This window comes from Tilletiaria anomala (assembly GCF_000711695.1).
Source record: "Tilletiaria anomala UBC 951 chromosome Unknown K437scaffold_5, whole genome shotgun sequence".
Taxonomy (NCBI): domain Eukaryota; kingdom Fungi; phylum Basidiomycota; class Exobasidiomycetes; order Georgefischeriales; family Tilletiariaceae; genus Tilletiaria; species Tilletiaria anomala.
The window spans coordinates 348748-372843 of NW_013547017.1; the positions used below are offsets into that span (position 1 = coordinate 348748).

A 24096-nucleotide genomic window follows, 5' to 3' on the forward strand; every position below is an offset into this window, starting at 1 on the left:
GAGTTGGACTGGTTCCGCTTGGGTGGCATGACGAAACATTATTTTTCCTTGGGGACATTCCACTCCGTGTTCAAAGACCTCTTCTTATCCAATCATCCTCGCAGTCCGCGGAGGATCAAGGGCCAAGGAAGCCAGCTTTAGAAGCGTCAGGCTGGTGCATCATGATTGGAAGAAGCAACTCTGCGGCCGCCGCGGCGGTGCTGCGCTCGTGGGGCTCAAGCAGCAAGGCGTCGAGAAGGATCCCTTCAGCAATAGCCTTCCCCAAGCTCACATCTGCTACTCCATCGCCTGCTTCCAGCACCGCTCGCAGGCTCAACTCGTCGTCCTCGACCCAGCAGGCGAATTTAGGAAAGGGTCAAGCAGATCCAGCGCTGCTGTCGCAGCAGGCAGCCGAGCATGTAGGCCGACAGGCAGCGGACGAGCTTGACCAATTCACTTCGCAGCCTTTCTCCGCTGATGACAAGGCACTACGGCTCGGAGCCACGCAAGGCGCAAGAGGAGGTAACAGGAGCAGCTCATCCAGCTCGAAACCTTACAGGCAAGCAGGTAGCTCCATCTCGTCTCGGCTTCGCAGCATAATCTCAGGATCGAATAAGGGTGCTCCTTCGAATGGCAGAGGCGCATCCTCGGGCAGAGGGGCAAACGTACTCGGCGCTACATCACACAGCCAGCGTAGCAGGCCCAGCCTTTCAAGCGCAAATCGTAGCCGACCAGTTTCGGGTACAAACGATGATTCCGTTGCGAGTATTTGCGCAGGTGCAGACACGGGGTTTGCGGATGCGTTGATCCCACCGCTCGATCGAGCGTTCCTTGGCGCCGACGAGACCGACGCCGTCGTGGTTGAAGGGACCAAGCCGTACAGGCGCGCGCGGCAGGAGGGAAAAGGCGCACAGCGAACTTATGCAATGGGAGCAAAGCAAGGCAAGCGCGCGCCACCCATTCCGGAAAAGACACAGATGCTGCTTCAAGACGAGGAAGTAAAATCAGCAAAGCGCAAGAAAAAGGAACAGGGAAAAGAGGGACTGTCTTTGCGCGCAGAGGACTCTGACGATGCTTTAGAGGCAGCGGAAGGTGTGCGCGAGGATGTGGAGGAAGGCGAAACACTGCCGTTGCCTCCCGCTGCATCCGCGCGACGCTCTGTTCCCTCATCCACTGGCAGACGCCTCATTAGGGACCGCGCCTACGTCTATAACCCTCATATTGCGAGCTCCAACGCGATTCTTCCGCAGCTCAGAACAGATTGGCATGACCCGCTCACACAGGCACCCGCCTCCACATTTTCACCCCTCAACGGCCATGGCCACATTTTCGGTCGGCCTCCGGTCTTGCCGCGCTTCCCGGGCATGGGCTCCACCCTCCAAGGCGACCGTAACTTTTCTGGGACCGGGTCCACTAAGTCGCTCCTACAGCCTATCGTTGTGCCTGGGCATCTGAGGCACAAGCAAGCTATGCATCTCCTCAAGGTTGTACTCACCTCTTCCACGTCATCCGGGGAAACGCAGTCGCATGTCGGCCGCATCGGATGGGAAAGCCAGCTCGCGTCGCCGTCTGCCGGCGCGACTGCTGCAGATGCGACGTCGACTGCACCTGCTTTGACCGCCGCCAAGGGCGCAGGGCACGACAACAACAACAAGCTTGTGAAGCGCATCAGGTCGGAACGCAAGCGCGCCATCGCCGAGAATGTCGGTGGAGACTACTCGCGCTACGTTGTGAAGCCCTGCGATTCCACTTCTTTGGAGGGTGCCTCAGGACGCCAGAGGCAGGCAGTCACAACTGCAGTGATAGCGATCGACCTCAATGATTCTCTCGCAATTGACGCAAAACAGTTCCTCCGCGATGGCATCGCGGAGAAGCTGAAAGAGATGAGAGCGTGATGCAAAACGGCTCTGGCGCATATTGATGAGGCGTGCTTCATGTATGGTGTCCGTCGCTGATATTAATAGCAAACAAGTACGCAAGACGGGTTTTTAGTGCAAAAGTACATCGTTTTCTTATGTAGCGATCTCCCGCATTTTCGACTGCTGCTGTGTTGAGTCGACTGCCTTCACGCTCGTGATGCTGCGAACCAGCTCCCACTCGTGCTGCTTGAGATCAAGCTGATAGCACTCGAACGTCGTCAAGATGCCATTCACTGCATCTCTCAGCGCTAGAAGACTCGGTTCGACGCTCGCTTGCCACTGCGCCACCAACCGCCCTTCTTCAGTCTCTTCGCTTGGCGTATTCGATGGGTTAGAGCCATCAGCATCGCGAGCCTGATCTTTCTTTCGAGCGTCTTGCAGGATCACATGCCACCAATCCTCTATCGCCTTGAGCGTCTCGGCGCAGCTGACAACGATGGCAGGTAAGTCTTTCTGCACAGTCCCGTACTCATCCTCGTGTAAGCTCGCCGTCGCCAGGCTCGTCAGCGCCACGGTGGCCCAGATGAACAGCGCATCGTCTCCACCTCCACCGCCGGCTCCTGTGAATACTTCATTGCGCACCAGGAGCGCAGGCGATGGCTCAAATGCCCAGCTCGCAAAGGCAGATAGCGAGCGCAGGACAGGCGTGGATGCGAGCCGCTTGCGCTGTGCGGGCGGCAACGCAGACCAGAAGCTGACCGACACCTTGTGCAAACCACGCGCGACGGTGCTAGCGTCGATCCGCTGGACAGGCGACACAATTTGCGCTTTGGCACTAACTTTCGCAGAGCCTTGAGCGACAGCCGAGGCAGCCTGGCCTGTGAGGGACCCTCCAGCGGGTGCAAGCTTGTGCGACACATCATCATCATCAGCAGCAGTAATACTTCTGCTGGAATATGATGTAGAGAGGGTGGCTTTGGGTGTGCTCGGCCCTGAAGAAGCACCTTGTTGCGCATCTGCTGCCAGACGATCCCACACTGTGAGATGCGGTTGCTGAATGATATTGGTGTCAGAGCTCTTGAGCATGCTCTTCATCTGTGGACTCGAAGTGGTCACCGCCCTGCCCTGAGACGAGGTGTCGGCCTTTGCTCCGCTCTGTGGCGCAGATGGCGGTGTTGAAGGGGTGCCCCTGCTCGCTGCCCACGCCTTTTGCCTCTCCAATACCTGGAGACATTGCCCAACAACCACATTCCACGCGTTGCCGCTGTTGGAGCCGGCCAAGTACGCCGCTCTGCGAGGTGTACCAATGGGTGAGGCTAACGCGCTGGTGCTGCCACTAGTAGCGACGCCCATGTTGCTCAGTGTACTGGTCGGTGTCGCAGCGGAAAACAATGGTCTTGCCGCGAGCGGCCGCGTACCCATTGCACTAAGATCGCGGAAGATGGCTTTGCGCCGCACTGCGTCGGAGCGTGCGAGCATGCTCAGCTCCGCAAACGCGAAGTGTGCATAGTATCCGCACCCTTGCGACGGTGATGATGAGGTTCCGAGTAAGCTCTGCACCAGACATTTGGTGGGGTCTTTGGAAAATTGTGAGAGCGCTGCCGGATGCGTCGCATAGACCTGCCACAAGCCCTGCGCGACGGCCCATGTCAGCGCTATAGCGAGATGCAGCGCTAGCACTGATATGATGAAAGTTGGTGTGAAAAAGACGTGTCGGAAGGAGGGAATGAGCAGAACGCGCAGTGGCGAGCGTAAGCCGATGGCGTGAAGCACGGCGTTGTACAGCGACCGACGGAACAGGCCGTACAGCAGCAGCTGCGCCGCGCTCGTCAAGAGCGACTTGACCACCGCGGTCTGCACAAGGCGACGAGAGCCGACGAGCGTTTCGCAAAGCCTGGCCGAGATGGAGGTGTCGACCGAGTCTGCGTCAAAACTTGGCATGGAAAGCGTCCACCATCCGCCTTTTTTGGCGCTTCCGCCTTGACGCCTTGCAGCTGCAAGAGGCTCCAGGAGGCTATCCAGCAGACTATACAGTCCTCCGAAGAAGAAAGTAGATACGAGCAGGTAGAAGACATGCTCATTTGGGCGGAACTGGCCAGGTCGTTTGGGGACCTCAAGCCTGGCATCCCAGGGTGAAAAATTGGCAGAAACAGGCATGTACAGTAAAAGGCAGAGCCAAATGCTGAGAGCAAAGACTGAAGCGCAGAGCGACGCCAAGAGCACAGAGGCCAACGTCCTGCCGGAAATAAGGACGTTGACCGCATATGACGCCGGAGAAGCTTTGGCTAGCCCCAGTGAGTCTTTGGTTGAAGCGGCCGTCTCCGTTTGCTCGCCGCGGTTGACACTCCACTTGGCTGCGACGAGAAGAGGCAGTACGCCGAGTGACCAGATGGCAGCTGTGGTGAAAAGATTACTTGGAGCGAGCAGCCCAGCGCCTTCGCTTCCATCGCTGTGATAACCAAAGAAAAAGAAGCGCAGTGGCGATAAGAGAGGTGCGAAGGGTGAGGAGGACAGGCTTGCGAGGAGGTATGTCAGCAGCACATGTGTCGAGAGCAGCGAGAGGGCGTAGATCCGTTTTAGCCGATTGGCCATGAGGATCTGCAAGAGTGAGGTAGTACAGCCAGTCAGCCTCATCTGAGCACACAGCCAATTAGCCAATCCTGAAGGACGCCAACGCACTTTGACCAGCGCACTGTGGGTTCGATTTCCATCTCCTACATTCCTTGGGCTTGCATTGAGAAAGCCTGATCCTGAACTTGCCGTGGCAACGGTGCCTGTAGCTGCCACCACATTTGCTGTGAAAGAGGCTGTATGTCGGACAGCAGACCCAGTAGTGGAAGCCGTGCCCTCCCTCTTGGACGACGCGGTGAAAACGCTGGCGGCTGCACCGTTGCTCGCGCCGATTGTCGTGCCGCTCGTTGCCAGGGGCGAATTGCCGTGCGTGAATGAAGAAGAGCCGAGGCTGCTGCGCCCTTTGAAGCCGGTTCTGCGAATGACGCCTTGTTGGGCAGCAGCGGCGCCAGCGGCCGGTGTAGTGGGGGTCGAATGTACCGAGAGGGAGGCGGCGGGCCGAAAGGGCGAATTGCTCATCGCCATGCTCTTTCGTTCTCTCCTTTCCCCCTCTCCCCTGTCGTTTGCTAGACAGATTCTGCACGTGGCCAGCAGGGTGTACAAGACGATAGCTGGTCTGCGTCGGCCCCGTCCGATGATTGGGTGATGGAAGCAAAAACGATGGGAGGAGGATGTTGGAATTGAGGGTGTTGGTTGCTTCTCGGCAGTTGGAACGATGAAGACTGCTGCAATGCCTCGCGAAGAGAAACTCGCACGTGTCGACAACGATGTGCCTCTCAAAGAGAGGCTCTCTCTTCTCTTCCATCTCCTCCCACCTTACCTCGTCCTCCCGCCGTCATCGCATCGCCCAGGCAGCTGTCTCGCCCCAGCGCAGAGGGTGTCAGCGCTGTCAAGTCCTTTTCCCTGTCGAGCGATCGATTCCGAGGAAATAGCACTGCCACCGCCGCTGAGAGTGAGCGCTGAGCGTAGCTATCACCTGTTTACTGTCTGACGAGCGAACGAGCTATTCGCAAAAGCCGGATCTGCTGGCCAGTAGGACCTGACGGAAACGCCAGGAGCAAATTATCTTTAGAAAAGAGTAAGTGTTTGCATGCGCCTCTATAGCATGCGATCAACAATGTGCGTATGTCTCAGTGCTCCCCTCCCCCTCCCCCTCTGCAGTGGACGACCTGTCGACTGGATCCTCTGACTATGTTGCCAACAACTGGATCACATGGTACCTCGCCCTCAAAGGCAACGAGTACTTTTGCGAAGTCGACGAAGACTACATCTTGGATCGCTTCAACCTGACCGGCCTCAACGCCGAGGTCCAAAACTACCCGCAAGCGTTGGATCTCATAACCGATGCACCAGGTCTGTTTGCATGAACAAGTATTTACTCAATGACTGTTGGGGGCGTGTGACTCACTCCTCCCCTTCTTACCGGCTTTGACTCCCTTTTGATCTACACGCTTGTAGATGAAGCATACGAGGACGCAAGAGAGCATATTGAAGCACAGGGGCGGCTTCTCTATGGGCTCGTGCATGCGCGGTACATTCTAACCACCCGCGGCCTGGCCAAGATGGTGAGCATATAGCGCCATCGCTTTCATCTCTTTCCGTCTCTGACCCTTTGCATATACATCACTATCTGCCACCGCAGGTGGAAAAGTACAAGCGAGCGGATTTCGGGCGTTGCCCACGCGTTCTCTGCTATGGACAACAGCTGTTGCCAGTCGGTTTATCTGACCTTCCATTTCAAAAAGCTGTCAAGCTGTTCTGTCCGCGTTGCGAAGACATTTACAGTCCCAAGAGCAGCCGGCACGGGACAATCGATGGGGCTTTCTTCGGTAGCACATTCCCGCACATGCTGGTGAGCGTCGCAATTGGAGGGCCATTCCGCGCGGAGAACATTTGGCTGATCCTGGACAACACAATTGCAGTTCATGGTATACCCCCATCTGCTACCCTCCAAGCAACCCGGCGCACCCTCTCCTTTTGTCCTCGGCTCATCCTCTGCACAAGCAGCAGCTGCTGCTGCACGCGGTGGGGACTCGATGGATACATGGGGAACAGGCGATGCCTCTATGGCTGGCGGCAACGAGCGTGAGCCAGGCAATAGCGTTGGTGCGCTTTCGGCCACAGGCCCGCAAGGAAATACAGCAGGGGCCGGCAGCGCAAGTGCGACAAGCAGCAGCGGTGGTGGGTCGACCGTCTCAGCGGCATCCAAAGTTGAGCGCTACCGGCCGCGGATTTTTGGCTTCCCTGTCCACGAGGCGAGCGTCCTGCAAAAGTGGCAGGAGAAGCAGCGGGATCGGCAGATTGAAAACCTCGAGCGCGTCGAGCGCGAAGCGCTCGCAGCCGCGGCGGCTGCACACGGAGGCGCAGGCACTCGAGGTGGCAGCGGTGTGCACAGCCATGCAAGTGCCGTGATGGGCGTTAACAACGCAAGGCGTGCGGCCGCACAGGCTACCGCGGCAGCTGCTCAGGCGGCTGCGACTGCCACAGGCTTCACCCCGACGGGCAAGAGTGTCAGTGCTGGCACTGGTGGGGTAGGTGCCCAGCAGCAAACTCCGACGATATCCCCAAATCCGGCAGCAGCAACAGCACCGGCATCGGCATCGGCGTTAGCATCACCAGCAGCAATCGACAGCACTGCGAGCCCGAAAGCGTAGGGTGCCAGGGGCTCATCGAGGTTTTTTTTTTCATAAAAGGAATCACACTCTCGTATTGCACACAGTCGTTCTGTCCTGATGGGGTGGCTTTGACTGGGGAGAGTCAGCAATGTTTTATCTCGAGATGGGTCTTTCATGACCAATGCAAAATTCCCATCCTGCGCTTTCTCCATCTGATTGCAGCGGGGTTGTTTGCTTCGAGCTTCGACGTCTCAGCGTAGCAAACGAAAAGCTTGAGGGGCGCACTCGTGCATATTCAGCTTGATCATGAGTCATTGTTTGCCGTGTTCTACGGACCCTATGGGACACGAGTTACGACGAGATGTCTTTCTGCATTCCGCGCGCATCGCATGCTTCGCAATTGGAAACATCACATTGATTCGCCTATTGGTGAAGGATTTGACGTTTCGAGCCTTCAATTCAAATTCTGCAATTCTACACCTTCATACACACACACTGTGCAAGTAACATCGGCTGTTATATGCTGGAATTGTATGCAGTAGCTCCTGTGGTCAACAAGGGGAAACGATGCCGGCCAAGCGACGCGATTCAGACGAGCGCAGTGGCAGCGACGATGCCGAAGGCGAAGCATTGATCCTGCACCGTCTCTCCTCCGACCGTCTTGGCCGGCCTTACATTGCCAGCATACCGACGGATGGCGCAGAGGGCGGCTCAGCATACAGTAGAAAAGCGGAGGACGCAGTTCCGGCAGGTACGGACGGGTATGGCACTGACGATGATGATGACGAGGTCGGCGATCTTGAGCGCGGATTTGCGCCTCGGAAGCGCCCCTCAAGTGCAGGAGGAGGGGAAAGTGGCAAAGTAACAGCCTCCCAGCTGGCTGACAGGCTGGAATACGCATCTGCTGGCTTGTCTCGAAAGCAAGCTGTTGAAGAAGAAGATGACAAGCTTGGGCGACCGACGTGGCTGCGGCGCACGTCGCGAGTTGCCAGAAGGTCACCTCGTGCACGCATCTGTCTTGCATGCCTGGCAGTCTTCTTTGCAGTCGCTGTCTTTTCAATTGTGTTCGCCCCAGGTCTGCGTACAACGCGAGAGCGCATCAAGGGTTACGTCAAAGGGTTGCAATTCAACGGCAATGCAAGCGTGCAAGGCGAGAATTGGTACTTGGGCTATCCAGGCCCGACGCAGACGGGCCAAGCGCCAGGATGGGCAACAGGGGCATCACTCCCGGCTGGAGTCACTGCAGCTACCCCTACGCGAGGCAGCAGCCCCATACAGACTGCCGTTGCTGGCTTTGAAAGCAAGATATTCAAGCCGTTCGAGCACATGGGCCCGCTTACACCATATCGGTCATCGTACGGCCATGGCGTCGACGACACTGTGCATCGGGACATCAGCTCATTAGAGGGGGGCACTTGCAAGCTCGAGCAGGTGCACATTCTTCACAGAGTGAGTTCCCATTTGCTCAGCTGTTTCCCTGATCTTGAGCTGACTTGATCTACCGTTGCGCTCGCCTAAAGCACGGCTCCCGGTATCCCACTACTGGCTCGCCTGCCGAACTCGTTCGCAAATTCCTAGACCAATCACCTCGGCCTACATTCACCGGGCCTTTAAGCTTCATCAACTCGTATAAGTACCGTCTGGGTTCCGAGTTGCTCACACCAGTAGGACGACAGCAGCTATACGATTCGGGTGTGCATGCTGCCATTGAGTACGGTTCACTAGCGGAGGCAGATTTGTCTGACAATGGCAGCAGGCTGTTCGTTCGAGCGGGTTCCCAACGCCGTATCGTTGACTCAGCCCTCAGCTGGATGCAGGGATTCTTTGGTACCTATGAATGGCGTAATCACACGGAGCTGCAGGTTCAGATCGAGGCCCCTTCCTTTAACAGCACACTGGCGAGCAACTTTGCTTGCCCGACTTATGGTCAACCGTGGACAATGCCAGGGCGGAACATGACGCTCAACTTCATCGACAAATACCTCGCTTCTGCCAAACAAAGGTTATCGCGGCATGTACAGGGCAGCAAGGTACCCTTTAACGAGCGGCTCCTAAATGCCATGCAGCAGCTTTGCTCCTACGACACCGTTGCGTTTGGGCAAAGTGACTTCTGCAGCCTTTTTACTCAGCAAGAATGGGAGGACTACGAATATGCGTGGGATCTGCAGTTTTTTGGCTTCGACGGTGCAGGATCCCCAGTCGGTCGAGCACAAGGACTTGGCTGGGTGAATGAATTTATCGCTCGTCTCACCGACCGACCGTGGGATCCATCGACGCAGACGAGTGAGAACTCCACGCTGGACAGTAGCAAAGAGAAATTCCCTCTCGGCCGGCGTATTTACGCGGACTTTACGCACGATTCGATGATTATAGCCGCGCTTTCTGCGTTCGAACTTCCACAGCTGAACGAGGAGCTCAAGCAGACATCTTCGCGACGATTCAAGACGACGCAGCTGGTACCCTTTGCCGCGCGCTTCGTAGTTGAGCGCCTCGCTTGCGCCGATGGCAAGCGCTACGTGCGCTTTGTGCTCAATGACGCTGTGCTTCCTCTGACGCATTTGAAGGAATGCGCCCCGCGCGCCGATGGCATGTGCCTGCTAGAGAGTTTCTTGCAGTCGCAGCGCGATCGCTTTGCCCGCGCGCATTGGGACAATTGTATTCGAAAGCCTTGACTGTCGAATTGATATACCATCACAATCTATCATTTCGTCAATCCTCTGCCCGTGTTTGCATCAATTGGCAACGCTCTGCAAACACATCGGCTTTCACAATATTTCACCGTAGCTCGCGCCGGCTCATGCGTTGCCAAGTTTTCTCGTGCGCTGGATTGACTGCGTTTTCCACGATGGCGTACATGTGTAGCCATCGATTGACGTCCTATAAATTACCATAGGCTGTATAGGAAGCATTCGCATAATTGGATGAGACTACGCTTTGTGACATCTACTTGTGCCACGGCAGGCGAAGGCGTGCCTCGTAAAGTCGAAACCCTCCAAGGAACTCCAATATTGAACATTGTAAAGTTTCGGCCACCACCCTTTGGTCGTGGATGACAGGTCGATATTCGACAATCGGCATCCATTCAGTGAGCATTTCGTGCATTTCATCGCCATCTGCTCGTTGGCGGTCTTCAGTACGTCCGCCTCAGGAGGGAATACGTCCGTCATACCCTTATGTAGGATGATGCAGGAGGCCAATCGCTCCGTCCCCAAATGACGCTAACACGACACATTGTAAAATTGCTTGATCGCTTGATCAATCATGCCCTTTGACTCTTTGGTCCAGACCCCTTGTGCACTGGGAGCATCATGGATCTTTCCGTGCATCGTGTTGCTCTTACAACGCTGCAAAGGCTCTCCAAAAGATCCGCGTCTACAACTGCAGTTTGAGGGACAATCAATGACGTCTGAGACTGGCATATGTTCCTTTACTGACAAAAATGGTTTGCTATGCCTAGACGAGCAATGCATCAGATTAGGAGAAGTGGGCAGCAAGCGTCGCTTTCAGGGCACACTGGTGAGCTGCTGGCTTGCTTGGCTGCATCTGTACCGAGTGCAAGCACTTCGTCCTGCTACGCAGACAGGCAGTTGTCCGTCGTTCCCGGGTACTGACTGCTGTCGAGCCTAGCCTTCCCAGGGCAGCTGGCTGAATGCTTGGCGAGCTCTTCACAAAGCATAGCCCAGCACGCCGAAGCTTTTGGGCTTTGCACTAGACAATGTATGGAATGTGAGTTGAACAAAGCGCATACACATACTAGTCGTGAATGTCGAATACGATTACAACTTTATCAGTCCCCACGTGCGATCGCAAATGAGCGCAGAGACCTTACGTTATACAAAGGAACGCTGCTTCTCTCCTACTTCCTCTTGATCCCTGCCTCTGTCCCTTGTCTCCTGCCCTTGACCCTTTAACCCTGATGCCAGCGTAGCAACGCTCCGTCAAATCAAATGAGCATCTCGAGCAGCTCATCCATGAACCAAACAGTGCCAGCCGCGAGCAACAACGTAGCGACGAGCAGCTGGATCACGCCGATGCGATGCACCATCTGCGTCCACCTCGACTGCTGATTAGGACCGAAGTGCTGCAGATGCGAGATTGGTTTAGCGCGTGAGCGCGCAGAGTTGGCAGATGAGGCTGCGGCTGGCGCAATGCTCGTGGATGACGGTGATATTGATGATTGCAGCAACGTCGGGCTCGTGGTGATGCTGCTAAAGCTAGCTGGCTCCGTCTGCGTCTGGATCGTGAAGGTCTGACCACCGCCTCCTAAAGCTGTCGCTGCGACGGACCAGTAGCAGCTGCTGAGCGCTACGCTCACCTGCGGGCCACCCGTCTCGCTCGCTTGCAAAGCGGAGAGTGCACAAGACTCGTACGCTGCTCCAGAACCAGCAGATTGAACGCTCCCACAGATACCATTGATGCAGGGTCCATTGATGGTTGTGCTGGATGGGGGGACCATCGGATCGTCACCTGACCCTTCAGGTATAGAAAATTGCTGATGAACACAAATGTGAATCGTTAGCTGCTTGCCCAGACAAGCACTCGTCCGACATCGGCTGCAATTTGTGCCCTCCATTTCGGCAATAGTTGTTGGGTCCACCGTTTCATATTCTCATGCTGTTCTCACCTGGGCAGTGATAGCAGCAGCCAATAGAGACAGCCAGAATAAAGATATGGTTGCGGCATGTCCTCTGCGCAGCTCTGGTGCGCTTGGCCTTGAAAGCATCCTGCGGCTTGGGGAGTAGATTGAGCCGTCGCTGCACAGATTTGGATCTTCAACCCTTCAACTGTTTTCGCAGCGCGACGGAGCGCGAGAACAAAGAATGCGACCGAGGAAGTCACGAGTTGGGATTGCCAATGAGATAGAGTAGGAGACGTAGCAAAGTCGAATCAAAGGATGAGATGTGGAAGGCCGAATCTAAATTGAAATGCTGTTCAGTCTTCATGCGGCTTCAAGAATGAATATGATGATGATATTCGCCGCGCCGGAGTTGACGGGAGACGCAAGTGAGAGAAGAGAGGGGAAAAGTCATGAGCCGACGCCAAGTCCCATCGATTTTGCCTCACACCTCCAACGCGACGTTCGTTTGCGACATGGCAGAAAATATCTCTCCAATGTGCAGTGAGGGTGTCTCGGATACCTGACATCTTGTTGGGAACTAGTCAGAGCTCGGCGTGAAGAAGAATGAGCCGTGTAGCCGGACGTGTCCAAGGCGCCCCCTCGGCTGCAGCGCAGCGCGGGACGTCATCATCTAATCAAGCACCAGGCTCAGGCATCTATCCATCCGCATCATCTCCCACGCCTCTGCTGCTGTCATCGATAGGGACTCTCGCCCTCCCACCGTCATTTTTGCAAGAGCGCTATAAGCCATCTGAACAGCCCAAGGCTGGCTCTCGTGCTCGCGCAGCAGATGGATCGACGGATACCGAAGCCTTGACCCGTCTGCTCAATCTCATCCGCCATCTATCAAGCCTCGCGGTCGTAACACCCTCCTGCTTCTCCTGCTTTGAGAGCCTTGCAGGGAGGGTGGATGATGAGCAGCACTTTGCGAGCATTGGCAAGGGCACATCATCTTCAGCCGGGCAGACGGCCAGATGGGCGCCTGTCACCAAGGCGCGACTCGGCAGTGGGATGAGTGTCGAACGGGAAGCAGGAGGGCGATGGTGAGTTAAAGTTCTTCGTAATATCAAGCTTGACCACTTGAAAGCATGTCGCTGATAGCTGCACGCCTTTGCAGCTTTTTCACTCTTTACAAGGAGCCACTGCAATCGCGTGCATCACATCCTAGCATCTCCGTTCGCCCGTATGTTCGCACTGGCATTGCCCAGCAGCGGAAAAGGCGAATGCAGCGTGATGGGCCACTCAAAAGAGCGGACGAAAAGGCGCTCCTGGAGACACTGCACAAGGGAAAATATTCCTCTGCTGATCCAAAGGGCTCAGCAGCGCCAGATGATTGGGCAGACGCCTGTGAGGCTCTCGGCTGGAGGTTTAAGGTACACCATATGCGACAAGGTATACGATTCATCCTTGCCTCACCAGCTTCTGTGCTCGGCAATACTTCTACTCAACACAAACGGCCTTGGTTCTCTGAAGTGACTGTCTTTCGGTTGTTCACAACCCGCGCACCCAGAACACGACCTCTAAAGGCACAAGCTGCGACTTTGGGCAGCTCATCCACCGCGGTCGACTCGGACGTGGTCATGAAAGATGGGGAAGGTGCAAAACCAGCAGCTCTAATCGAAGATAGGAACTCAAACGACAACGAAGAGGTTGCACCAGGAACTGTCTTTGTGCTGTTGCGCACGACCATTCCCGTTGATGCTGCTCTCTCAGCGGGGGGCGATGATGTGCTGGATCAAGCCAAAGAGTGGACCGCCGACATTATCGCAGGTATCAAAGCGTTCGTTGTACTGCAAAAAGATGAATGAGGCCGCATGACAGCCCTGACCTATATTTCTTACATAGTGGCCCACTTGTAATCCATTGTGCGTGTGCGTCGCGCAACCGTACTGATCTCATGGCTAGACCAAGCAGAGCATCATCACATTAATTCATCGCATAGACGTCGGCAATCAACAGCACCACCATAGTCCGATAATAAAAAAGCTGGCTGCCTTTAATATCGTTCATTCAGTATTGTAATCCACCGCTCACCGCCCAAAGGTCAACTTTGAGATGTACGCTGTATACTTATCGTGCATCATGACGCATTGCACATAATCTTTCTTGCGAGTTGTCTCAGAGACTTTTATCTAGTATCCGCTCTAAGGAGATCGAAATGACTTCTGACCCATCGCAAATGGACATCAAACGTGCGGAGTCGCCGTCGAGGCAGCCAGCGACTTTAGGCATGTTTGGCTCCTCTGGGCCGGCGATAGCACCATTGCGTGCCAACATACAGCCTCCGCCGATATCCGAGGTGACTACTTATGTGCGCACCGACGGAGCCGTCTTCATGCCTGCCCAGGTCACAGATACAGGACACGGTGCGGAGGGCGATTCCTCTAACATTCGTCTGCGCGTTCCACGGTATTCTCCAAGCAAGAAAGCCAGTGAAGGCCCCTTGGCCCGGACAATCATCAAAACCCTCAGCAGCGAGGCAGGACGAGAGAATGCACTAGTGCGCTGAGCGATGGTCTGAAGCTCGTTCTTTAGCCGGTCTGACAAGTTTAAATTACCTCATCGATCGTATAGCAACTGTTGCAATCTTTCCTCCTCTTTCTACACGCCTCACTAAGTCGTAGGATCCTCGTACCACCCATCTTGAGTCTTCTCGGGCCTTCACCTCGAGGAAAACGAGCCAAGCTCCTGCGGCCAATCTATCTCCTTTCTGAAGTGATCGCCAACACGCGACGCCTCTTCGTCCTGGGGCGGTGGGGGTTTGAGGGTGTTTGCAACGCTTTCGCCGTGACTGCCGAACTGGACAAAACACGTTCGGACCAGAATATCAAGGAGAAGAGTCAAACGTTGCAATCGCTGAAGGAGGACATAGCAGAGCCCTCGTCAGCTTCATCAGAAGAGCCGATAGATCACGATGCGCCTGCTCGAAGTGGTCATGCGCCAGGCCGCCCAAGAGCTGCAAGACAAAAGAGCATGTTTGGGGTCTATCGTCAGGCCTTCGATATTATGACGCGCATACTGGGGACAGCGAGTGAATTCTGCGATCTGATTGCCTTTCTCGGTGGTACAAGCTCGGCCTGGCGCACCAGGAGTCGGCGGCGGTATGGTCTCGAGCGACTGAGCATCTGGTGGGCATACTCGCTGCGCACAACGTCTGCAGAGAGGATTGGGTAGTTGACCCAGACACTAACTTTGCGATTTCAGGCTCGGGCTTTTGGCACTGCCACCGGCATTCGCCTTGCACCGCCTGCTCCTGGCGCGTGCGCGGCAGGATGTCAGAGATGCGCATGCTCAGGTTCTGCAAGCGATTGATCAAGCAGACGATCCCGCGGCTAACGATGCTCGGGTAGCCGGAGCCCAGTTCTTCACGGGTGCTGGCATCTCTTTTCCAAAGATGCCAGCTGCGAACGCCAGCTCATCGCGGTTAGACCTTGCGCGAGCGGAGGCAAAGCTGCTTAAAGCGCAACGTCAAGTTCGTACGCTCAAGTGGGAGCAGCGCGCGATCTTTACGGATGCTACTTTTACCGTCTACGAGGCTCTTCGGCCTGACAAGGAGAAGCAATTCGTCGAGAGCTTGAGCGGCATGCTCGGCAGCATGATCAGGATCGGGCTTCTGTGTGCAGCATGAGGATCCATGGCGCAAGGCATGTGCATTCTGCCACATGGAAGATCGTGCTTGACTCATTTGCTAAGGACAAGCTAAGGTCGTTACAGGGGAGCAATAATGCGCAACCATCCGATTTATGAGTGATATGCGACGACCTTGGGGCGCACTGTTCTCCGTTGCGATGTCCCGAACCTCAGGAATGGCAAGCGAGAGTCGTGGCGATGCGTTTGCTTTTTCTTTAGACTCGACGGGTCTAGTCATCGTCGTGCTTGAGAGTTATGCTGGAGAAGCCGCTGAAGGGATTGCTTTCCACAGCATCACCCTCCTCGTCTTGTACACCGTTCTTGCCGGCTGTGGCATGCACTTGCGTCGGCTTCGCTCCCCGGTTGCTGCTGCTGCTGCCGCCGCCGCCACCTTGCTTGCGCTTGGATGAGGACGACAGAGCTGCCTCCTTGCCGTCGCCTTGATGGTCCAGGTTGAGCGAGCGGCTCTCCTTGACGTTGCGGAAGTTGATGGCATCTGTTCCGCTCGAGTCTGCCGGCACGATGGGCGGCGTCAGGTTGCGCAGCAGACCCCAAGAAATCGGCGCGAACCACTTGTGCTGCTTGACCTCGCTGGCGCCGCTCTGCGAGCCTAGACGCTTGTTTTCGTCTTTGATGAGCAGCTTACGGATGAGCGACTTGCCAAAAGAAGAGATCGGGGTGGATTCGGGGAAGGTCACCTCGTTGCGAAGGACGTTTGAAAACGTAGCGTTGCGAGACGAGCCTTTGAATGGCGTGGTTGCAAACTGCAAAATCAATCGTACTGTCAGTCATCCCTTTTCGAGACTACGGTTGCTGTCTGCCGGCTACCGCCGTGAGAACCACACTTACGACCATCTCGTAAATAAGGATGCCTAGCGTCCACCAATCGACGGCGCTCGTGTGTCCATTGCCCTTGATGACTTCGGGTGCGATGTACTCTTCCGTGCCAACGAACGAGTTTGTACGCAGGTCGGCGATGCACGACCGCGTGTCAACGAGCGGGGCACTGTTCGGTGTCGCCTGCCGGATCCCAGCAGGCGCACCGCCGTGCCGTTCAGCTCGCGCCGAAAGGTCAAAGTCGGAAAGCATTACATGCCCTGATTGGTGCAGCAAAATATCTGAAGAACGAGAGGGAGAAGGAGAGCGAGAGCGCAAGCAGGAGACAAGAAAGCGTCAACATGTAGTCGGAGAAGGGAGCGAGGGAGCGAGGGAGGGACACACTCTCTGGTTTGAGATCGCGATATATGAATCCCATGAGATGCAGATACTCGAGCGCAGCGATTACTTCGGCAGCGTAGAAGCGCGCATCCTCCTCTGCGAGGCACTTGCCGGGTCGCGTCTGTAAGGCGCGGAAGAACTCGCCACCCATGCAGTACTCCATGCAGAGATAAAGGTAGTCCTCAGACTGGAAAGAGTGGTACAGCGTTACGATGAACGGGTGGTTCGATGCGGCGAGGATCGCCTGCTCGGCCATGACGCGCTTGATCTTGTTGCGCTTGATCATCTCCTTTTTGCTTAGGACTGCAGGGGAGAGCGCGAGGCTGAGCGTTAGCCTTTGTAAGTAGAGACCTTCTCTCCCTCTCTCCCTCTCTCCCACTCTCCCTCTCTCCCACTCAGCGACAGCTCACCTTTCATGGCGTACAGCCTCTCGGTCTTCTTTTCGCGCACGAGGTATACCTTGCCGACATCGCCTTTGCCGAGCATCTTGACTTTGCTAAAGCTGTTCGGCCCGACCTCGACGGCCTTGACTTTTATGCTGTTGCTGGAGTACGTCCTGCGGAACACACTCCTCCCAGCTCCAGCGCCCGCACCAACAGCGCTGCCGCTGGCGTTGTTGCTGACAGCATTCGCTGTCCCCAGTGTGCCATTCGGCGAAGGGGGCACAGCAAGCGACGACGAGCCGCCGTTGAGTGGCGGCGTGCCGATGCCAGTGGCGCCGCCGTGACTGCTCGCGCCACTCGCGTACCCATGCCCGTTGCTCGACGAGCCAGAGCTGCCGAGGTGAGCGCTGGCGCTGGCGACCCGCTGCTTCTCCGCGTCCTTTTTGCGACTACCGGGGAAACTGATCATGCTGCGTCCCTTCGTCAGGCCGTTGATCTTGTTACCACTCCCACCTGCGCCAACACCACCACCACCGCTGTTGCTGTTGGTGCTGCTGCCGCCATTGATGTGCCCACATGCGGCGTAGCCACGCTCAAAGTCTTTGCTGCTGAAACTCGTCGCGTTGCCGTCCATGCGAACAGGGCTGCCGGGGAACGTGGGCCACTGTGGCTCAACTTTTGTGGCCGCAACGGCCGATGCAGCCGTCATGGCAGCTGTCGACTCAGAGATGGAGTGATGCGACGCAGAGCGCCCCTTAACGGCCTTTCCCTTTCCCTTTCCCTTTCCCTTTTCCTTTCCGTCTTTGCCAGAAGTTGATGATGAAGATCGGCTCTTGGCATCAGCAGCAACAGAACCAGTAGTAGTACCACTGCTGCTGCTGTTGCTGCCAGTCTTGCTGGGCGGCAGGGTGACGCCCCCATAGACGGCGTCGATGATGCCCTGGATCGGGGTGCCGACCTCTTCGAGCGGCCTTCCGTCCAAGAATGAGGGCGTGTGGACGATCTTGAGCGTGTCTCCGGTGGCGGTGGTGGTGGCGTACTGCTTGTGCACGCCATGTAATGGCAGCGGCGGGACCTGCTCACCGCTTGCGTGCGACGAGGAGCCATCTGCTGTTGCTGCTGCTGCTGCTGCCAAGGTGCCATGGGCACCGCCGACGAACATCTTGTTTGCGTCCGGCGCGCTGCTGACGCGACGGAGAAGCCTGGCGGCAAACCCCAATCCTCCACCACCACTGCTGCTGCTGTTCCCGGGGTCTTTGCCTGCACTTGTACTGGCGCCCTTGCAATTCTGCGGCAGGAGAGGGGGGACGTTGGATACCACGGTCGACTGGGGTTGAGCGTGCGTATATGCACCGCCACCGCCCTTGGCGATAGTGGAGCGGAGTGAAGCGCCCGAGATGCTGCCGGTGCTGGTGCTCGTGCCGCCGGTCAACTGCTGCCTGCGATCCATGGATACGGAGGCGCCTTGCGAGGGGGAAGATGTTGCTGCTGTTGCTGGCTGGAGATCCGATGTGGGCGTGAGCGCGGGCTGCAAGGGGGGGGCGGTGCTCGGCACACGTGGTCCGGTGCCGGGCGGAACTAGCGCAGGAGGAGCCGTCGCAGGAGGCACATTGCCATTGGTCTTCGCCGAGGCGAGGGTGACGCTGTCGCCCCATCCATCGCCTGTGATGCCTCCGTTTGCGCTCGCGCTCGTCGTGCAAGCGGTGATGGTAGTGGGAAAAGCCATGGTGTCCTTATCCTGCCCTGCGGCAGGTGAAGCGCTGGCGAGTCCAAGGCCCATGATCTCTTCCATGAGCGTCGGCGTCGTGACTGTCGTGTTCTGCCCGGGACTTGCTGCGAGGCCACCGCCGGTACCGCAGAGGGGAGATGGTGAGTCGGAATGTGATGTTGTGGAATGCGCGAGGCTGCTGAGTGAGGTGGGTGTGCCAAAGTCGAGGGCGTCCAGCTGTGGTGTGACAGATCGCTGAGGGTGGGGGGCACCGGGGGATGAAGGGGTGAGCTTGGCCTTATTGCTGGATACGCCGCTGATAGGACTTGCAAGGAGGCCGGAGCCCGCACCTGTGGGTACTGCTGCGGAGGAAGAGGGAGAAGACGAAAAAGCACGAGGAAGACAAGTGGAGGAAGAAGCTGGCAGGCTAAGGGGCTGCAAGGGGGGGCTGCCTATCGGCGTTGCGGGGGATGGGGAGGAGGTGGAGCTTTTGCGGCCCATGCTGCCGAATCGGTTGAGCATGCTCTTCCATTTCTTGTCTTTGTCGCTGCTTGCTTGATGGGCAGTGGCTTGGTCTTCTTTCTCCTTGCTGACGCTCGACTCGGACCCGCGCCGGACTGCGAGCGCGAGATGCGTGGAATTCGCTGCTGCTGGTGTCGCTGGTGGTGCTTGTCCTGGTACCTGCACCCGGTCGTTGCTAAGCGATGGTGATGGCGAGCCGAGTTCAGTGCCTTGGCCATGCGAGGCAGCAGGGCTGGCATCCGCTGAGTAAAAGGTGTGCGTCGGTGTCTGTGCGACGATTGCTGCTGCTGGTTGCGCAGTCCCCCGCTCGCGAGCTGCGTCGTGTTCTGGTCGCGGCAAGGCCCACACCTCGGCGCTGCCGCCGCCGCCACTTGCCCCGCTTGGGCTCGTGTTCATGCCGATCGATGCGAGGCTGGCGGAGCGCACGGGTGTGGCGGGCGCGAGCATCGTCGTCGTCGTCGCCGCCTGCACCTGCACCTGCACATGCGCTTGGATGATGATTGGCGTACAGGACGAGGGCGAGGCGCTTGCCTGTTGCTGCTGCTGCGGCTTGAGTGAAGTGCCGATCGACGCTGCGTGTGCTGGTGGTGGTGTTGCTGTCATGCTACTGCTGTGGGATACGGCCAGCTGCTAGGTTATGCATGGCAGGCGCATCGTCTGGATGACCGCCCCGCTCGCTCACGATGCTTGGGGGAGCCTTAGGTCTTTTTTCTTTTTTTCTTTTTTTCTTTTTTTTCGGAGCAGCCTGGACCGCCTGCTCGCGGCTGGCTGGTGCCATACACCGCAAGAAGATGCCTTTGGGCTTCGCTGCGCTCTGCAATGTAAGTGTCGTATCCTCCAGCACATCCCCCGTCATGCGCGTGGTGTGTGCGTGTGCACTCTTTGCAGCCAGCCCTGCCAGCCAGCCTATGCATTCATCACCCTCCGGGTTGAAACAGAGTGAATGGCTGTCGTGCTCATGCTCGAGAGACGGAGACAGATGGCGACGGAGGGGCTCGCATGCAGCACGCCCCCCCCTCTGCTCTGGTTCTGCCGCAGCAGCAGCGACAGCACCAGAGCCAGGGCCAGCAGAGGCACTGTGGCAGCTAGCCAGTCGCAGGGTACGATGCCGCCCCTGTATGGCCCTCGGTGCCTGAACGCACACACTCACGCCCACACCCAGGCCGCAGCGACGCCACTGCACTGAACCAAGCGACGCCCACTCCTGTTCTCACTGCCTTCCCCCCACCCCCCACTGCCAGAGCCCAGGCGCCCATCATCCACGCGCCACATCCGTACTGGTTGATAACAGAGCGTCCACACGTGCGTTTGAGCTGCTGGGGATGGCTATGTGTAGTCTAGTTATACCATATGCAAGCAGTTCAGAGCATATGACGCCCCCCCTTCCAATCCGCAGCCGTGGGCCTTGAGCCGCAAGCAAGCGGCAAGCGCACAGCACAGCTCAGAGACTCTGGATCGGATCATCGTGCAAGCAACCAATCGTCCTCCACCGTTGACCGTGCCTTTCTCTCCTCTCCTTAGTACTTACGCCGACTTGCCTTCAGGCGGTGGACGAAACAGAGAAGAGAGAGACGAGCTGCACATTGCCATCCCAAGTCGTCCATGTTTGGCAGACTCGCACACCTGCTCTGCCTGGCAATGTTGCACACGTTTAACGCACGATATGGGCAGCTCTTGCCGTCTCGCACCTCCTGCCCACCCGACCTTGTCACCCTGGGCCCTTGTTGGCCAGCGCATACAGTCTGCCTCCCCCACTATACTTATTACCCTTTGACCTATGCAAATATCTGACCCGGCTAGGTTCACCAGGCATACGCGTATGCAGGAGAATATGCCCTGGCTGCGCTGCGGGCACACAGCTGCCAGCAAGGTGTGCCGACTCTATGCAAGCGCGATGAATTGTAATCCAGGCACGCAATCACCAAGCAGGCGCTTGCTTCGAAAAACAAAAAAAAAACAAAAAATCGTCGTAAGACTACTGACCGATCTCCCGCTCCACTGCACCTTCTTCGTCTTCCCCTGCCGGGCCCGCAGCATTCGCGTCCTCGAGTCCAGCCGCTCCTTCCTGTCCACCGTTCGCCGGGTTTCCCCCTCGACTCGTCCGCCATGTACCAGCACCGCCGCCGCCGCCACGCTTGGGCTGCCAAGACAGCGGCACGCCATGCATGTCGTTCAGGTGCTTGCGCCAGTTCACGCGCGCTTGCTTGCCCTTGTACACCTTGTCGCAAAGGCTGCAGTGGATGTTCGTCGGCGTCGATGATGCCGGCAGCGCAGATGGAGACACCGCTGCCGCTGCCGCCGCGGCAGCAGCTGCCAGAGCGTCTGCAGCAGCACTAGCACCAGCGTTTTCGGGCGCTGTTGCATACATGATGCAAGTGTCCATGCTGTCGCCGGCGGTCGACTCGATTGGTGCGGCCGTGGTATGGCCGGCGGCGCTCGCCCTGCTCGGCCGGCCTCTCCGCTTGGGCGCTGGCACAGAAGCTCCTTCAGATTCAGCTCCGGTGCGAGTTGGAACCCAGTCTGTAACTGCGGGAGCGTGCATACTGTGTGGAGTCAGCGGCGACGGTCCCCTGGCCGACGCAGCTGCCGAAGCGAGCGCCTCTGCTGCCTCTAACGCTGGGTCCGTAGATGATATAGGCGCCGGAGTAGGAGGTACAGGCGACGGCACGCGGGCTGCGGCGGCAACGGCAGCGACGGCAGCAGCCGCCGCAGCCGCCTGCCTTCTTTCTGCGGCATCCTGAGCGGTTAGGCTATCCGGCGCACCGTCGGGCCCGCCAAGCTCGGCCTCGGAGATGTCGGAAGACTGGTCATCATCTTGATTGCCACTGCGTCGCTTCTTGTTGTTGTCTCCCATTCGGGAGCTGCTATTGCCTGCCCCACTTTCGCTTTGCGTTGCCGCTTTCCTTTTCCTCCTTCCCGGTTTGAACGGGCCGTCGGTGACTTCTTGTTGTTTTGTCTCCCGAAGCTGTGCACGATGTTTTTTTGCCCAATTGCGCTTGCTCTCTAGCATGCGCTCGCGTCTCTCTTGGTCATCCTTTGGTCGTAACGGATCCGCATCCCAACGCGTCGATTTCGGCTGTGAGTTGAGCGGGATGCCGTGCTTGACGGAGAGATGCCGACGAAAGATTGAGCGCGAGTGAAGGCCAGTGTATGCTTTTTGACAGAATTCGCAGACAAATGTTCGCACGATGCCGACCCCCTTTTCTACATCTTTTAGCGGGGAGGCAGGCGCTGCTTCCGAACTTCCTTGATGCTGCTGTGGGTCGATCGGGAGGAGCTGATAGGCATGCTGAATCGGCTGATGTTGCGGCATGTACTGTTGGGAATCCTGTTCCTGAAACTGATGCTGTTGGTTCTGAATTTGGTATTGACGGTGCTCTTGCTGATGTTGGGGATGGTGCTGTCCAACCGGTTGGGCTGGCATTTGATGGCTGGCATTATAGAGCTGCAGCAAGGCGGAATCCGGTTGAGACGGAGTGGGCTGGCCAGCAAAGGTGTTCCCAGCATTTATGTTGAGGTGCGCAGGTGCATGCGGCTGGAAAGGTGGGTACTGCTGCTGTTGCTGTTGCTGTTGCTGCACTTGTGGATGCTGGTGTTGATGTTGCTGCTGCTGGAGGCGATGGGGCTGTTGTTGTTGATGCAGATTCAGTGATGGGTCGTACGGAGCCGGTGGTGCTAGCCCACTCATTGGAATGCCCGGCTGGCCCTGTACACCACCTGCACCATGCGGAGGCGGGGGTGGCAAAGGAAGCTGGTAGTGTTCGCTCTGAGCGGCACCATGGTGCGCGGCTTGCGCGAGGCTGGACGTGTTCGACATGACGCCTTTCTGGACGCACCATCCACAAGCGACCCTTTCCGAAGAAATAATAGCAGGTGACGCGAGCACACAGGGCAGTGGCTTCAGGCCATCAGTGAAGCGTATGCCAGTGTGGAGTAGAGCACTCACCACTTGATTGAGTAATACAAAGATAAAACACTGAGGGTGTCCTTGGTGGATTGAGCTGTGGTGAGGTTGGTACGAAGGAGAACTTGTTCAAGGGAGTGTACTTTAACACAACCGATGGAGCATGTTATTTTGAGCGCACCACAGAAGTCTTTGCAACAGACGCCCGGCCAACAGACACAAATTCGCGTGAATTTCACAAACAACACCTGCAATTTCGAGGGAATGCCGTCCACTTGCGCAAAGTGCTGCAGAATCAGCCATACCTCTTATTCAAGCAGGGCATTCATTTTGTTTGGTATTCCCGCATGTTTGCTGTTCCTCTACTCTGGGGTCTTCGAGTCAAGATGCTTCAGATTGATGCCTCCATTTCTCGCATCGCCTTATTCAGATGAGGCAGCAGTTCGCCTCCTATCCATTCGCTCGTAATAAAATTCAGCGTAGTCGCATTAGCATCGAGAGATAATGCGTATAAACCAATGCAGGGAGACTGCGACAGAGCTGGAGCTTAATCGGACCCTTTCGATACGTCTATGCTTGAACAAAGGCTTTAGTGTTTTTCAGTCGAAAGCTGCCTGCCTCACCCGTCGACGGATCAAGCGCTTGGCACTAGGTCGGAGCGCGCCTGACTATGGGAAGTTGCTGCGCTCAAGATTAGCACAGCTGCACGCAGGTTGAAGGGAACCCTTCGGTGCCCCCTCATAGCTGTGCCTACACCTCTGCGGTCCGCGTGAAGGTAAGACTCCAAGGAAACCCGTCGAATGTTTCAGGGTCGCATCACCCATCTGCACCGTAGAAGTTACGAGTTCATCCAGCTATCGGCATGCCGAATCGCATCCGAGACTGCTTTCACTTGACCCTCGTGCCTCCGTGTCTTGAGCTCGCAGGCAGTGTCCGGGGGTGCTAGCGTGCTTTGACATGGATGCGCTTTCAGAGAATGTTCTTCGGCGAGCTCGATTGCCCCTTTAGTCGGTCAAATTATGAATCAGCGCGATCTCAGATGTAACAACAGGAAGCCCTCCTTTCGAGCGTTTTCCATCTCATTGCCTG

The 24096-nt window shown here is 56.9% G+C and overlaps 10 protein-coding genes across 10 annotated transcripts; 6 read left to right on the forward strand and 4 right to left on the reverse strand.

Annotated features, from left to right (window-relative positions):
- Positions 1-98: 98 nt before the first annotated feature.
- K437DRAFT_253682 (uncharacterized protein) lies at positions 99-1978 on the forward strand. The gene has a single exon (XM_013390413.1). The coding sequence runs from the start codon at positions 162-164 to the stop codon at positions 1872-1874; it is 1713 nt and encodes a 570-aa protein (XP_013245867.1). The 5' UTR covers positions 99-161; the 3' UTR covers positions 1875-1978.
- Positions 1933-5044, reverse strand: K437DRAFT_135820 (uncharacterized protein). The gene is made up of 2 exons (XM_013390414.1): positions 4514-5044; positions 1933-4436 (listed from the first exon to the last, which is right to left on the reverse strand). Exons 1-2 carry the CDS (start codon positions 4547-4549, stop codon positions 1992-1994), a joined length of 2481 nt encoding a protein of 826 aa, XP_013245868.1. The 5' UTR covers positions 4550-5044; the 3' UTR covers positions 1933-1991.
- A 35-nt stretch (positions 5045-5079) lies between these two features.
- On the forward strand, positions 5080-7226 carry K437DRAFT_253684 (uncharacterized protein). Its single transcript, XM_013390415.1, has 6 exons — positions 5080-5361; positions 5426-5487; positions 5571-5762; positions 5868-5974; positions 6052-6261; positions 6332-7226. Coding segments are annotated over exons 2-6 (1242 nt in total). The 5' UTR covers positions 5080-5361; positions 5426-5486; the 3' UTR covers positions 7064-7226.
- A 271-nt stretch (positions 7227-7497) lies between these two features.
- Positions 7498-9716, forward strand: K437DRAFT_272075 (phosphoglycerate mutase-like protein). Its single transcript, XM_013390416.1, has 2 exons — positions 7498-8473; positions 8545-9716. Exons 1-2 carry the CDS (start codon positions 7592-7594, stop codon positions 9694-9696), a joined length of 2034 nt encoding a protein of 677 aa, XP_013245870.1. The 5' UTR covers positions 7498-7591; the 3' UTR covers positions 9697-9716.
- A 278-nt stretch (positions 9717-9994) lies between these two features.
- Positions 9995-10742, forward strand: K437DRAFT_253686 (uncharacterized protein). Its single transcript, XM_013390417.1, has one exon. The coding sequence runs from the start codon at positions 10286-10288 to the stop codon at positions 10649-10651; it is 366 nt and encodes a 121-aa protein (XP_013245871.1). The 5' UTR covers positions 9995-10285; the 3' UTR covers positions 10652-10742.
- Positions 10743-10777: 35 nt separating this feature from the next.
- Positions 10778-11889, reverse strand: K437DRAFT_253688 (uncharacterized protein). Its single transcript, XM_013390418.1, has 2 exons — positions 11649-11889; positions 10778-11516 (listed from the first exon to the last, which is right to left on the reverse strand). Exons 1-2 carry the CDS (start codon positions 11745-11747, stop codon positions 10968-10970), a joined length of 648 nt encoding a protein of 215 aa, XP_013245872.1. The 5' UTR covers positions 11748-11889; the 3' UTR covers positions 10778-10967.
- A 317-nt stretch (positions 11890-12206) lies between these two features.
- On the forward strand, positions 12207-13450 carry K437DRAFT_261004 (uncharacterized protein; the record flags this gene model as incomplete). The annotated part of the gene is made up of 2 exons (XM_013390419.1): positions 12207-12685; positions 12760-13450. 2 exons carry the CDS (start codon positions 12207-12209, stop codon positions 13448-13450), a joined length of 1170 nt encoding a protein of 389 aa, XP_013245873.1.
- A 175-nt stretch (positions 13451-13625) lies between these two features.
- K437DRAFT_135859 (uncharacterized protein) lies at positions 13626-15398 on the forward strand. Its single transcript, XM_013390420.1, has 3 exons — positions 13626-14142; positions 14217-14770; positions 14847-15398. The coding sequence occupies exons 1-3, from the start codon at positions 13801-13803 to the stop codon at positions 15268-15270; spliced, it is 1320 nt and encodes a 439-aa protein (XP_013245874.1). The 5' UTR covers positions 13626-13800; the 3' UTR covers positions 15271-15398.
- A 104-nt stretch (positions 15399-15502) lies between these two features.
- On the reverse strand, positions 15503-19706 carry K437DRAFT_266228 (Pkinase-domain-containing protein; the record flags this gene model as incomplete). The annotated part of the gene is made up of 4 exons (XM_013390421.1): positions 15503-16036; positions 16122-16390; positions 16494-16793; positions 16901-19706. 4 exons carry the CDS (start codon positions 19704-19706, stop codon positions 15503-15505), a joined length of 3909 nt encoding a protein of 1302 aa, XP_013245875.1.
- Positions 19707-20659: 953 nt separating this feature from the next.
- K437DRAFT_253691 (uncharacterized protein) lies at positions 20660-23095 on the reverse strand. The gene is made up of 2 exons (XM_013390422.1): positions 23050-23095; positions 20660-22954 (listed from the first exon to the last, which is right to left on the reverse strand). The coding sequence occupies exon 2, from the start codon at positions 22918-22920 to the stop codon at positions 21079-21081; it is 1842 nt and encodes a 613-aa protein (XP_013245876.1). The 5' UTR covers positions 22921-22954; positions 23050-23095; the 3' UTR covers positions 20660-21078.
- Positions 23096-24096: the final 1001 nt, after the last annotated feature.